At 45.1% G+C, this 14,990-nt stretch overlaps 1 protein-coding gene across 4 annotated transcripts in view; it reads left to right on the top strand.

Moving 5' to 3' along the window:
- The window catches only part of VPS13D (vacuolar protein sorting 13 homolog D), a 240,245-nt gene that overhangs the window by 14,422 nt on the left and 210,833 nt on the right, over positions 1 to 14,990 (top strand). For all 4 annotated transcript variants that reach the window (XM_045777921.2, XM_045777920.2, XM_045777919.2 and 1 more), the window contains exons 6-18: positions 532 to 648; positions 3,156 to 3,260; positions 4,460 to 4,630; positions 5,036 to 5,136; positions 5,837 to 6,005; positions 6,165 to 6,266; positions 6,436 to 6,637; positions 7,838 to 8,017; positions 9,110 to 9,240; positions 10,075 to 10,150; positions 10,573 to 10,743; positions 11,741 to 11,871; positions 13,111 to 13,243. In XM_045777921.2, the coding sequence (XP_045633877.2) occupies positions 532 to 648; positions 3,156 to 3,260; positions 4,460 to 4,630; positions 5,036 to 5,136; positions 5,837 to 6,005; positions 6,165 to 6,266; positions 6,436 to 6,637; positions 7,838 to 8,017; positions 9,110 to 9,240; positions 10,075 to 10,150; positions 10,573 to 10,743; positions 11,741 to 11,871; positions 13,111 to 13,243 (1,789 nt within the window). The remainder of the gene's footprint in view (positions 1 to 531; positions 649 to 3,155; positions 3,261 to 4,459; positions 4,631 to 5,035; positions 5,137 to 5,836; positions 6,006 to 6,164; positions 6,267 to 6,435; positions 6,638 to 7,837; positions 8,018 to 9,109; positions 9,241 to 10,074; positions 10,151 to 10,572; positions 10,744 to 11,740; positions 11,872 to 13,110; positions 13,244 to 14,990) is intronic.

Here is a 14,990-nt window from a genome sequence, read left to right as displayed (position 1 = left end):
TATCAGATGCATGATTTGCAAATATTTTCTCCCATCCTATGGGTTGTCTTTTCACTTTCTGTTACAATTTTTAATTTACCGAAGCAGAGTGCCTTTTCTCTAGCCCACCTCCAGGGGCCAGGGGAAATAAGTACAAAGTATATGTGTCCTGCTGGTGTTCCTGTGTCTAGTTGCAGGAACACAGAGACAAGATTACACTATCGTAAGAGGGGCAGGCCAGTTATCTAGAGCCACAGTATTTCCTTTAGTGGTTTTTAAAGGGGTCTTGTGAAATGGTTTAATGAAAGTATTGTAGCTCTTTTCTGGAGGTAGTACAAATCACAAAGAAATGTCGTTCATGTCATTTGTGATTATAACTCTCAGGATTGTGGTTATAATTATCATAGCATTGGACTTGTGTGTGCTGTAAGCGTTTGTATAAACTGCCTGCCGTGACTGACTTAAACGCTCAAGGGCATTTTGACGTCCGCCTATAGCATTCTACCTGTAGTACATGGCTAAATGCTTTTCCCTTTGTTCTCCCCTTTGCAGTTAAAAATTCAAGATGTCCATTTGCGCTTCGAAGATGGTATTACCAATCCGTCCCATCCTTTTGCATTTGGCATCTGTATTAAGAATGTGTCCATGCAGAATGCAGTGAATGAGCCTGTGAGTATGAACTGTGCCTGCGAGCTAGGGAGAAAGCACTGGTTCTTGGAGATTTGGGGCTCTGCCTTTGGTCATTTCATGTTCTGTAGAGGAGGCCGCATTCTTTTGCACCATGTTCTTTGGCGGGAATGTATGTTTCTTGTCTGTGTCAACAGATTTATTTGCCGAAATCGGGAAATGGCAACTTTTCTCTGACTTTTCGTTCTTCCACTCATACGTTCAATGGTGATGGGATCCCTTTCATTTTATGCACGAAGAAACTGAGTCACAGAAAGGGTTTCAGCTCTGCTTTTCTTCTCGTGCTATGTGTACTCCTGGGGTAAGCTAGTTCTGTTTCACAGAGTCAGCCGTGCCCTGGGAAGATTTGTTGATGCCTTACACATCCTGAACCCCATGCTCCACCTCCTTTCTCCCTTCTCCTTCGTGGTCTGTAACTACCTGTGGATCACGTCCGTGGTGGTTCAGGCTTGTCTAAGCAAAATTATCCCATTATGTTCCTCCGGTCCATTTTGCTTCCCTGAAACCAACTTTTCCCCTTTATTCTCTAACATGTTACTGAATGTTAAAACAAACAAAACTAACATCTTTTGAGCCCTTTTCTGTGCCAGGTACTTAGTGCTTTGCATTGAATTCTCGAGTACTTTTCACCACCCCCGTTAGCCTCATATTACATACAGCTAAGCACGCTAAGGTGCAGAGTGATGGAGTGGCAGAACCAGGTCTCGAACCCACATGGACCAGCTACAGAGTGGGGGTTTGCAAACTGGACTGTGAGCAAAGCCCCCTCCGCCGCCCCACTGCCCGTTTTTGTCCGTAAGAAATGACTGGATCACGGCCACACCCATCATTTACATATTGTTCAAGGCTGCTTTGTGCTCTAGTGGGTAGAGTCGAGTAGTTACAGCGGACACTATACGGTCCATGAAGCCTTCGTATGTTCTGTCTGGCCCTTGTCAGAAAAAGTTCGCCGCCCCTGCTCCGGAGCGTGTGTTCTTAGCCACTGCGCTGAGCTCCCCAGCCTGTGCTCAGCCTTTGCTTCTCATTCCTCACCCTCAGTATCCATCTGCTCCCAGCATCCTGCCGGTTTTCCTTGCAGAGTGTCTCAAATGTGTCTCTTCCTGTCATCCTCACTGTGACTGCCTTACTTCAGGACCCTCTAAGCTTTAGCCCGGGCTCATAAAGCAACCTGTTCCATGACTTCCTTGCTTCCATCCCATGCCCTCGATTCTTTCTAAACCAGTGCTTCCCAGTCTCTTCCATATCACGTTACACACAGAAAACAGATATCATCTGGCCAGCATGCTGGGGCAAGTGCATGCGGCTGCTGGGGACTGGTGGTTCTTAGCCAGGTCTTTCTAAATGTAAATTGAGCCTATAAACTTGCCCATTTCCTGACACACTCACGAGTCTTTTTCTCTAGCACACCGAGGAGGGAAGCTCCACTTTGCAGTGTTGCCAGAGTCCTGTTTCTCAAACCCACCCCTGACCCTGGTGGCATTCCTATACCACAACCCTCAGCGGCTCCATGTCTCTGAAAGTATCAAGTTCAAACTCCTTAGTGCGCCATAAACTTCCTTTCCTAGTGTGTTCGCTTTTTAGGGCTGCCTTAACCAATTACCTCAAACGCAATAGCTTAAGACGACAGAAATTTATTCCCTTTCATTCTGGAGGCCTGAAGTCCAGAATCAGGGTGTTTGTAGGGTTGGTTTCACCTGGAGGCTCTGAGGGAGAAACCGCCCCCTCTTGCTTCTGGTGGTTGCCTTCACGTTCCTTAGCTCGTGGATGCAACCCTTCCGTCTCTGCCTCCATCTTCCCATGGCCTTCTCCCCTGGGGTCTGCCTTCTCTTCTCAGAAGGACCCCAGTCATTAGCTTAGGGCCCACCCGCATCCCGTATGACCTCGTTTTAATTTGATTACATCTTGTAAAGACCCTATTTCCAGTAACGTCCCCTTCACAGGTTCTAGGAGGACATGAATTTCTGGAGGGAGGGAAACTGCTTAACCCAGCACACCTAGTCGCATTCCAAGCTGCTTTTGTCAGCACTTAACTCCCCACTCCAAATGTGTGTACCAGTGCTGCCCTCACACTGAGTATGGTGCTCCAGTTACACAGATGTCGTTGCCGTCCTCTGAAGACACCAGGCCTTCTGTATGGTGGACCTGACACTTTGACACATGTCCCCATCCTTCCCCCCACCCTGCCCTGTGCCGTAACCGTATACATCTCTTGATGTTCATCCACACGGTGACATTTTCCATTGTTTGCTCATAGCGTCTTCTGTATTCTTCTGCTTCCCTCTGCTTAGTTAAAACTGTCGCGTGTTTGTATCCCGTTAGCTGGATTTCGAACACTCTAAGAGCAAAACCGTGTTTTAATTGAGTTTTGTATCCCCAGCACCTTGCAAAGTGCCAAAGCATGCCTCCTCAGAAATGGTTTGTTGAATGAATGAATGAATGAGTTTGTGAAAAGAGAGTCATGTTTTTTTTTCTTCTGTGTTTTACCTCAGGTACAGAAATTAATGCGGAAAAAGCAACTAGATGTGGCAGAGTTTAGCGTCTATTGGGATGTCGATTGCACTTTGTTGGGGGATTTGCCCCAGGTGGAGTTACAGGTATGATTCTGGCAGAAGGCTTTACGGTAACACAGCACGGAAGTAAAGAGTGCGGGGCCACGGCCACACAGGTTTCTGTTCTCTGTGGCTCTGGTCGCCATTCCCATGCCCCTCTTCCTCCACGGGCATCCATTCTCAAGTGGGTTTGCTTGAGGTACTTGGTGTGCATGTAATTCTGAACAATGCATAGTGTTTCGTGTATGTTTCACATTGTATTTCAGTCTAGGTTTCTTCGTTTTCTTTTTTTCACTTAAGGCTGTGTTCTTAAGATCGATTAATGTTGCTGTTTATATTCCTGGTTTATTGCTTCTGACTCCTGCATAGTATTCCATGCTACATGTAACATGTTATAGTTATGTATTTTTTAAGCTGTCACAAACTTGACGTCCAGATTTTAAATGAACAAAGCACCAGCTCTGACTCTTAAAGAAGAGCTTTCTTATTCTATGTATATTGAAACTTCCCCTTTGGTGTGGTATTCCTTTAAGAAATACTTAGAGAGTCATTAAACTCACGGGACATAAAGTATTACTGTTTGTGAAGGATAAAAAATTTTGAGTTTAATCTTTTGGTAAAGAAATTATAGGTGGTTCAAGTAGAATGCAGAAAAAGGACTCATTTTTTTCCCCGTCACAAAGATTTTCTTTGGCTTGCATGCTGTTGTACAGAACTGTTTTGTTTTGCTAATTCGATTAAATAAATACTGTACATCCACACAGTAGAACTGTATGCAGTTATAAAAAATAAGAACAAAGATCTTTATGATGAATATGGAATAGTCTCTAAGATTTAGTATTAAGTTTAAAGAACCAAGGTAAGGCAGTGTACATACCATTTGTGTGAGAATGGTTAAAAAAAACCAAAATCATGGCTCTGTCTGAACATATGTAGAATGCCTCTGGGGCGATACAGAAGAAACTGGTATGATTGGTTGCCTCTAGGGAGAATAATTGCGTCACTGGAGGATGGGAGTCAGAAGGCGATACTTCACCTTTTTTTGCCTTTCAATTTTGAACCACGTGAATGTTTTACCTAATAAGAAATATAGATAAGATTTTAAAAATGGTAGAGAGCTTTAGATTCCCAGTTTTGTCCTGGTTTGGGGTTCTGAGGTAATATGCTAAATTAGGTCATATACCAACATGTAACTTGATCCTGAAAACATTTGCTGTAATGACAGACGTTCTTGTGACACTCAGGAGGCCATGGACAAGAGCATGGAGAGCCGCGATCATCACTACATCCTGGAGCCTGTGTGCGCGTCTGCTCTTTTGAAGAGAAACTGCTCCAAAGAGCCTCTGAGGTCTCGGCACAGTCCCCGGATCGAGTGCGATATTCATCTGGAGACCATCCCCTTGAAACTCTCTCAGGTACTCTCTTTCCTCCCAGTGGTTTATACTCTCCCTGTGGGACCAGTAACTGGGGCGAAGGAAGCACGGGGATAGCACCCCAGCGGGAAAGAAAGTGCCCTTGAGACCAACGCTGTGGCGGGTGTAGCACCCGCTGCAAGTTACTCGGTTGGACTTGGTTGCTGTCCGGTCAGTTTTGATTTGGTTTTGAAGCACTGAGCAGAATCTAGGACATACAGTAAATACGAATACTTCCCTGTCCGTGGTCAGACAGAAGTGCCACGTGATGTGGAATGTGGTCTCCACTGCGCAGTAGATTTTGGTTCAGTGCAATACGAATTGTCCTCGGTAGAGATGGGTGTTAACTGAGTAAAAGAAACATGTCAGCGTTAACCCAGTTTTTCTCTCTTAACCTCTGCTGAAAAGCTCCAGTACCGGCAAATCATGGGATTCCTCAAGGAGCTGGAACGAAAGGAGAGGCAGGTGAAGTTCCGGAGATGGAAGCCCAGAGTGGCCATGTCTGAGAAGTAAGGGCTTGCAAGCGACCTGTGCCTCTGAGATGCATTGTGGAGGGTGACTGTCCTTGTCCGTGGATCAGAAGTGGGTCTTACTGTCCCTGGCACTGGCTGGAGCTAAAATACGGTTGATTTTACTGGCCTTTAAACTGTCATTTCTGTGGTTGACCTGCGTTGATGTTCTTACTGTATATTTGGTTGGTGTTGTGGGTCTGCTCGCAGATGGAGCGCAGTGCATTAAGGCCCTCTCGGTCTCACTTAGCAAGTAGACTGGTGTTGCTCCGGTGGGGTCCGACCGTGTGGGAAGTACTTTGTAGTGATCTCTGAACCTACTTCCCTACGTCCGTGCTCCCGTGCTCTTTGGGTAACATTTATGTAGTACACCTTAGGACTTCCGTAGCAAAAACGAATCTTTTCCTGTTGCAGTGATAGACTTGACTGGTCCAGTATTTTAAAAATTTTAAAGATCCTGTGTATTTCCATGTCTTTTCTGAAGTATGCCATTTAAAATCTGTAGTATCCAAATCCTTGCTAATTATCTTAACATAGTCTTTACCTTGTAGTCACCAGTTAATTATCTGTCAGTGCACAGCACTGATATGGGTAATTCAAACCAATCGAGTAATATATTATTATTGATGTCTGAGTTGAGAATCTGTTACTTGATGTTCTTTGTGTAAGAAGTGATTAACATTGTTATGAAACATCTCAGCTGCCGAGAATGGTGGTATTTTGCTCTGAATGCTAACCTGAATGAGATCAGAGAGGAGAGGAAGCGTTGTACCTGGGACTTCTTGTTACACCGGGCCCGTGATGCCGTGTCTTACACCGACAAATACTTCAGCAAGCTGAAAGGAGGCTTGCTGCATGCAGATGACAGGGTGAGGGGACTGTTGTTATCGTCATCGTTTCTTGGCTGCCAGTGGGAATGTGGGGAGGCAGATTGGTTCCCTCCCAGTACTTGGAGGGGTTTGTGAAGGTGTCCAGTTTCTCTGGAGCTCTAAGACCTGTTTGGTTTGTTTTTGTTTTAACCCAAACAGGAGGAGATGCGTCGGATTGAGGAGGAACAGAGCTTTGAGGAATTGAAGATTTTGCGTGAACTGGTTCATGAGCGATTTCACAAACAAGAAGAACTGGCGGAGGTAAGAAGTCCTCTGTGGGGAGATGCGCTCAGACCCAGCACGCATGGTGCTTCAGTCCCGACGTGCTATGCTTCTCGGGGGGGGGGGGGGGGCAGAGAAGACTCAGTGGCACATCACAGCGTGGTTCTGTCTCTGGGGACTCACATTTGCTCATTTCTGGTTGATGCAGAGCCTACGAGAACCTCAGTTGGATTCTCCAGGAGACTCTCCTGGGGACCCAGAGACCAGTGGAGGCAGTGGGATGCTTCAGTACCTTCAGTCCTGGTTTCCTGGCTGGGGTGGCTGGTACGGGCAGCAGACCCCTGAGGGGAGGCCGGTCGAGGGGCTGTCCGCCGAGCAGCACGAGCAGTGGACTCCCGAGGAGATCCTAGGTAAGGTGGCAGCGGGCCTTCACTTTCCTGCCCTTGGCGGTCCTGAAGGGAGGTGCTTGGTTCATGAAAACTCATCTGTTATTTGTGCAACAGCCCGCGGTATTTTTCAAATAAAAGAAGTAGACATTTGCAACACAGTTTGTCTCGCGTTCATAGATTCAGATGGGGGATGTTTTTGAGAGATACTTCATTTGCAATCTCATTGCACAGTTTCAGAGCTGAGAGGCAACGATTTTAAGAGAATTAAGGGAGTTTAGAAGGTTTAAACTCTGAGGCTTGAAGATCAGTCCAAAGCCACTCTTTAGACCCACGCTGTCCAGCATGGTAGCCATAGTCACAGATGGCTATCTATCTATCTATCTATCTATCTATCTATCTATCTATCTATCTATATTTTTAAAAAATATGTAATTGAAGCAAGCATACATAAAGTGCACACACCATGCTTATATAGATCGGTGACTTCCAGAATGAATATCCCTGTATTACCCGCACACTGGTAGAGAAACTGAACATTATCAGAACCCCAGAGGGCTTTGTGCATTTTTTGCAGTCACTAGCCTGCACATTATAATCTTTTTCCTGACTTGTAACACCTTAGATTTGTTTACCCATTTTCAGATGGCTATTTAAATTCAGATTAATTAAAATTGAAAGAAAAACATTCTTTTTTTTCTCTCAGTTACACGAGCACATTAGCCATGGAGCTCAGAGGCACCTGTGGTTGGTGGCCCTGAGCCCGACGGTGCAGGTACAGAGTGTCTCACCGTGTTGGGCAGCGTGGCTTATTCTGTACTCTGTCCTGAATCTTCACATCCTCCCTCGTTGGAGAATGAGCTGATAAGACCTCTTTTTTTTTTTTTTTTTTTAAGATTTAAAAAATTTATTTATTCATGGGAGAGAGAGAGGCAGAGGTAGAGAGATGTAGGTGGGACTCGACCCCAGGACCCCAGGATCACCGTTCGAGCCAAAGGCAGACGCTCAACCGACTGAGCCGCCCAGGTGCCCCTGATAAGATCTCTTATAAAACAGTGGGGTTGTTTTATATTAGGAATGAAGCAGTCGCCCATGACTTTGGAGTTCTTCCCTAAAAAAGGGGGTAAACTGTTAAATAATGTCATCACTGTGATTCGTGTGCCTGGTGGTGCTTTTTGAATTCTCCCGTGTGTTCCCCTCATGTCTTTCCTTCCTCATGCTCAGGCACTGAGGAGTTTTTCGACCCCACTGCCGATGCGTCCTGTCTGAGCGCGTACATGAAGCGGGACCTGGTGTTTGCCCGACTGAACGTGCAGCTGCAGCGGGGCACCGTGACGCTGCTGCACCAGGAGCCGGGCGGCCCGCAGACGGAGGAGAGCGCCTTCATGCAGCTCGAGTTCTCAGGTGCTGCCCGCAGAGCCGCCGGCGGCTGCTTCTCCCCTGGCGCCTTGTTCGTGGTAGTTGTGTTCTAGCAAGTTGCTGTGAGCGCGGGATGGTTGAATGCTAGGTCCCTGCTGCTGGGGGGGTGGTGAGTTACAGGGTTAGGTGCCTGCGAGCCTCTGATCATAACATTCACCAGAGGATCGGTACAGCCCCTGTGTTACGTGTGTCCGTGTGCAAAAGACAGCTTATTTCGTGGGTATCGTGGATTCGTTGATACTGAACTTGGCCAGGGGCGCTGTGCCTCATGCCTGAGTGAAGCGGATCTGCTGGACGGCCTGGCACGGCAGCGCTGTGCGTGGGGCCCGTTTTAAACCGTGAAATCATCAATAAAAAGCACAAAAATGCAAACTTGGCACTAAATAGACCACGAGAGGGACACAGGTGTGTGGCATGAGCTGCGCTGAACCAGGAGGGCGGAGTGATGCTGTGTGATTCACCCTCGGCTGCGAGCGTGCACATTAGGTGATATCTTTCTGCTCTGCACATGTCCTCAGAAGCACCACGAGGACGGATTTCGGGTTGTAAGTAAGTTTTAGTGAGTAGGTGAATTCACAAGCATGGAACCCACCAATAATGAGGATTGACCATGGTTGACGTGTGTTTGTGACTTTGAATTAAAGGTGTATAAATAACCATGCAGATGCTGGTTCTCGTACATCTCACACACGCTTTTATTTCGGTCCATGAAATAGCCACTTAGCTCAGTGATTTAAAGGTAAACAACCGAAAAAAAAAAAAGCTAGTTTGTTTGACTTTATAATCTTGAGAGCTGAGATATCATAAACTTAGTGTGAACCAGCAGATTGCTTGAACTCAGTTGTAACATGCTCTGTTTAGAATTCATTCTGCTAGGAAACTTCTAATATTCCGTGTGTATTTATAGAGAGAGATTTATACAGACACAGTGATACATAGATAGGATTTTTAGTTCTACTTTCAAGGAAGAAGACTTCATGGTATTTAATCATCCTCTATAGAATATTATATCTCATACGTTTAAAATACTTCGGCTTATCATGGCGTAGTGTCAACTCTTACATTGATGTTTTGTAGATGTGAAGCTTCTAGCAGAATCTCTTCCTCGAAGAAATTCCTCCTTGCTCTCAGTCCGGTTGGGTGGACTGTTTCTTCGAGACCTGGCCACAGAAGGCACCATGTTTCCCCTTCTGGTGTTCCGGAATTCAGTACGTACAGCGGTGGGATGGCTGCTCTGTCCCAGGTGGGGTGAACTGTGATCTGTCTTAGGTGAGCAGTAGGTAATATTAACTCAGTTCATTCTGACATTTGGTCATCTTGAGACAGATGGGCTGATTAAAAACAAACTGGAATTCAGTAAGGTTTTTTTTTTAGTTTGTCAGAGAGTGAATATTGGAGGGATTTACAGTAGGGCCTTCTTCCTCTCCTTTGTCGTAGCTGCCGTGGAGCGGTTGGCTCTGTTTTGGAAGAAAATGCCAAAAGCATCACTATTTTCTGCATTTCAGGGTCAATGTTCGCATCTCCTCTGTCTGGAATTCATCTTCATGCATTCTGACCCTAAGTCACTGATAGAAAGTCTCATCTTTTCCAGAGTTCCAAGAACCACTTTAAGTTATCTATATATGTAATCTTTTATAGTCAATATACCTTATTAATTAGATGTTTGATCTTATTAAGTTGGCAGAGAAACAATCAGAATAGTTGAGCATTTAGCCACTTGCTCTGTGATTTTTTTAGGGGGTGGATTGCGGAGAGGCGGGGAGTGCAGCGTGAGAGTCTAAAAAGCCGTACATACTTCCTGCTCATTTAGGAATCATTCATTAAACGCGCTGACTGCAGAGTAGCATGCCATCCATATTGGCTCGGAAAAAGGCACAAATGAGAGAGATCCGTCTGCAAGTCCTCTAATCTGATGTCAGATGAGTTTTGATTTGGTTGTGCTAAGCGAGAGTGATGTCAAAGGACAGAACTTGAGGAAGTGTGTGCACGGCAAATTGTCCCCTGTCACCTGACACTTACGCATTTTGTGTATGTTTTAATAGCAAAAAGAAGTTGGCAGAGTCTCACAGTCTTTTGGTCTCCAGACAACATCTGCAGACAGAAGTGATCATAACCCTGGTAATTTGTCGTATGTTCTTAAAACTAATCTTTAGAAATAAGATGCTTACAGATCAGTAGTCCTGGTCAGTTGTAAGAGAGAGTGTGTCCTGTTTCGTCCCAGCGGTCTGTTGTGTGAATCTGTGTTTGTCTTGGAGACCGTGTTCTCTGTTAACCCATGTGTGGCCGGTGTCAGCCCGTAGGGCTGCCGAGGCCTGGGTTTCCATGATGGGAGTGAATACAACAACCCAGTCTTGAAGATTCCTGTTGAAAATTAGAGGCAGTCCTCATTAGGGCTTCTATTTTATAAGATTTTCATAAATGAGAACTAATTGGAAAATAATTTAGGAAATGTCTTTTTTCCAGAATTCCTTACAGGTTATCAAGAATAAGGTGCTTGTTTTTGCTGTGTTCCATTTTCTTTCTCTTGTTCTTCCCTTTAGCTGCAGACCCAGATGACCCGGTTTTTGAGATGCTGTATGAGAGAAATCCAGTGCACAGCCATTTTGAGAGGCGGCTGAATGTCAGCACGAGGCCCTTGAACATCATATATAATCCCCAGGCTATTAAAAAAGTAGCAGACTTTTTCTACAAGGGAAAGGTTCATACCTCAGGTTAACTTTTTTGTTTGTTTGATCTAATGTTACTTTCTATAGACATCTTTCTTGTCATTTTTAGTGCTTTGGACAAGGGTTATTATACATTGAACTGACCTGCTAGTGGCTAGAATCATAAAGGCCTGGAGAGCACAAGGATAGGGTTGTCCTTAGTTAGGGAAACAAAGTAGATGTCCTTGGAAAGTTACTCTTCCAAAAGGGATCAGTATCCTTAAATATTTTCTTTGTCTTTGCTTCCATTTAGCATACTTTTAAAAATTCCTTCCATTCTATTAGGATGGTGGTTTCCTTGGCTACCCAGGATATTTTAGGCCCGTGAATTTAGGAGAAACGTTCAAGAACTTCCCTCTAGATGGCGGGGTCAGTGGTCTGTTTCGCTTGTTTGGTGCAGCGTGACACACTGCAGAGCTCATCCTCGTGCTGTTCTACGTCCCCATGGCTTTATTCGTGCCTCCCTTCTTTCCCAGAAGAGACTTGAGATAGTAGGAGCAGAGAAAGCACCTTCGTTGACTGGGAAGTTGATAAAACAATAGTCCTTTCCTGCACGTATCCCCTCTCTCCCTCCTTATAACGATGGAGCTGTTTTAGTTTTTGGTCCAGTTTTTGAGTCTTCATGTCAGTGACAGCCATAAATGCTGTGTCTTTATTGCTCTGTCACTGATAGAATACAGAAGGCGTTTCCTTCCGAATTCCACTTCCTCTTTTAACGTAGTGGTATCCTTTCAAGATTTAGAGTAGCCTGAGATCGTTCAGAAAATGGTTCGAGAAAATTCTAGTACCTTAGGCGCCTTTCCCCCCCGCATGGCTGGGCCGCCACCGTTGCCTCACTCCGGTTACCGTATGCAGTGCTAGTGCAGGCGCGAGCAGGAACTGTTGTCGTGCGGAGGGTTCTTTAGCTTCGGTGGAAACTCGTGGTGAGAACAGATGTTGCAGTGGTCTTTTCCACCCAGCCGCTTGAAAATTCTCACTCTCTCGTGCGTCTCTCGTTCTGCAGGTTTTGGTTATCAGTCTGAGCTTGAGCTGAGAGTGGCCGAAGCCGCCCGAAGACAGTATAACAAACTAAAGATGCAGACCAAGGCTGAAATCCGACAAACGCTTGATCGTTTGCTAGTGGGTGATTTCATCGTAAGTGGGGAAGGGGCGGCCGTTCCCTCCATCAGGCCCTTCACCTCCTCCCGTTAAGCACGCTTGTTTCAACTACAGCCATGAAGTTCACTGAAAATATGAAATCCTTCTTAGTTAGCAACAACTGAAGCCTCATGGCTTTTACAGCCAGAGTGTCCGAAATAAAAATGAATGGCTGGGACTAGACCATGTTTCCTCCCTGTGTCCATCCTGGGGCACTCCTAAGACTTGTTCTCGTTCCATTTTCTAGACCCGATAATTTACAAATGTTTCACTTAAGAGCACCCCCCTCACTTAGAATTATCAGAAGAAGAACACCTGGAATGGTGCCCCAGTGTTGGTTCCAGGGTGTGATAGTCACTTTGTGATGCCAAGTGATCAGCTGACACGAGGATGCCGAGGAGGAGGGGAGCCGAGAGACACCTTAGCAGTCCGGCAGAACTGTTTCCAGCACGGTGGCACGGAGGTGCACTGCTCAGGTGCGGCAGGTGGAGAGGGCGAGCCTGGCCCCCTTCAGAGAGCAGAGCCCCCGTGAGCGTCAGGGACGGCAGCAGTGTTCCCAGTGAAACGGTATCGACTGTGGTACAGGATGAAGAATTAGTCCTGTTTTTTGTTTCTCATGTGTGTGTTTCATCATAAATGCAGCCATTAGTATCCTCTTGTTGTCTTGGAGAGGTTTCTTTTTGATAACCATTTACGTAAATTAGCTTTTTACTACATCCATATATTTGAGGCTAATTTTAGTTGCAGGGAAGAATAGTGAACACACTTATGGCCTGGTGTGTTTTTTACGTTTCAAATGTCAAAGCTTATGTTTCCCACTAAGATATTTTGACGTGAAAGTTCATGGTTGCCAGTGTCTGTGAAGAAGTAAAAATATTTGAGTTTCCATGTTTATTGGAATTCCATAATTTCTGCAATACTGTGAGATAGTAAGTCCTCTACACGTAGAAGCCGGATCTCTCTTAAGCCACGGATCATCACAAAGAGCAGACAACCTCAGTCCAGGAATTTGCTCATTTTTTTCCCTCCCACTTTAAATATTTACCTGTGGTAATGTCTCAAATCCTTAAGCATTTGATTCTACTTCTGTTTCAAACTTTTTGCTCTAATACATGGACCTTGGAGTTACCCCCAGCCCCTGGGTGCGGCTTTCAGAAAGGCTTGAGCCCAGCTGGGAAAGCTGTTTAGTTTTTGTAGCTGTGGTTATGTTATTTATGGTTTATTTTACTTCTGCAGGAGGAGAGTAAAAGGTGGACCGTACGACTGGATATTTCTGCCCCTCAGGTGATCTTCCCCGACGACTTCAAATTCAAGAATCCCGTGTTGGTTGTCGTGGATCTAGGGAGAATGCTGTTGACAAATACCCAAGGTACGGTGTGAATGCGAAGTGCTGAAGACCTACCTTGCAGAGGCCGATCTGTCTATGCTTAACCCAGGGAAGCTTAAAAAAGGCTCTTTAGGGGCTCCTGGGTGGCTCAGTCGGTTAAGCGTCTGACTCTTGATTTCAGCTCAGCTCATGATCTCAGGACTGTGAGATCGAGCCCCTAGTCGGGCTCCATGCAGAGTGTGGAGCTGCTTGAGATTCTTTCTCAGTCTCTCTCTCTCTCAAAAAAGGGCTTTTTATGACATTTTAATCCCAGAGTTCACTTGTTACACTTCTTTTATGATAGCTGTATTATTGGGATACGTTTTAAGATGGGCAGTTCAGTAGTTATTTGGATATTGACAGAATTGTGCATGTTATCTAATCCCAGAACATTTTCATCATCCTATGAAGACATTCCAGACCCTTCAGCTGTCACTCTCCATTACCCCTTCTCCTACGCCCTGCCAGCCATTAATCTTCCTATGTCTGTGGATTTGACTACTCTGAACGTTTCATATGAATACAGTCGTGCAATATGTGATTTTTTATGTCTGACTTTTTTCGCTTCGTGTAATGTTTCGAGGTTTATCTATGTTGTAGCTTGCTGTGCTTCATTCCTACTTATGGTTGGATAGTACTGCTTTGTGTGAGTACACCACAGTTTGCTTATGCATTCATCAGTTGGTGGACATTTGAGTTGTTTCTGCCTTTTGGTTACTACAAACAGTGGTGCCATGAACATTCGTGTACAGGCTTTTGTGTAGATACATTTTCAGTCTCTTGGGTATACTTCAGTGTGGAATTGCTGGGTCATATGGTGACTTGGTGTTTAACATTTTGAGGAACTGCCAGATTGTTTTCCAAAAGGGTGGCACCATTTTACTCTCTTACCAGCAATGCATGAGGGTTTCAATTTCTCTACATCCTTGCCAAGGCTTGTTATCTGTCTTTTGGATTATAGCCATTTTTTTTTATGAGTGTGAAATAGTATCTCATTGTGGTTTTTATTTGTATTTCTTATGCAACATTTTGGATTTTAAGAAACACTATTTCTCAGAACTTCATTTCAGAAATAGAGGTTTAATTTATTTAGGGATATTAGGGACAGATACATAAAAAGAGACTCCTGGAAGGTTATTTCACTACTGTCACTAGATCTGAAAAATATTTATTGTTTATCTTGAGATGGGCAGGAAGAAAGAGGATTCATGGGATGAAAGGTTGAGGAAGCTGATCAAATTATCTCAACCTCGTCTTTACTGAGAAGAGCCACCCAAAATGAAGAGGTAGAGCATTCGAACCGGAGTGGGAAAGTTTGGTGCTATGGGGAATGTTAAAAGGGAATTAGATCTGAAGAAAAGGATCCCGCAACCACGGAAAGCACCTACTCGAACTTGTAAACCATAAACATGGAACAGAGACATGGGTGACAGAACCCAGTGGTGTGATTTTGTAGTTGACTCAGCACTGAGCAGTAAAAGACTGGACTGTGGAAGTCTGTAGAAGAGAAGGGTTGAATTGTGAACTCAGGCTCGAATGGGACACTGAGCAGTTACTGCTTGCAAGCACTGATCTGGGCACTCAGGGTATTGTTGAGGAAGACAGGTGAGGCCTGGGTTTCTTTGGAATGTTCTTGTGGGAGAACAAAACGAACACGTAGACAAATACAGGGAAAGGTGAACAGACAGCTGATTATGGAGAGTGCTGTAGGAAAGGTTGGTGAGAGCAGCTTGTGGCAGGGGCGGGGAAG

This window comes from Ursus americanus, chromosome 33 (assembly GCF_024610735.1).
Source record: "Ursus americanus isolate L20-20 chromosome 33, mUrsAme1.1.p, whole genome shotgun sequence".
NCBI classification, from domain to species: domain Eukaryota; kingdom Metazoa; phylum Chordata; class Mammalia; order Carnivora; family Ursidae; genus Ursus; species Ursus americanus.
Note: the sequence above shows the minus strand (reverse complement) of the source record. Positions and strands in the feature narration are given on the sequence as shown.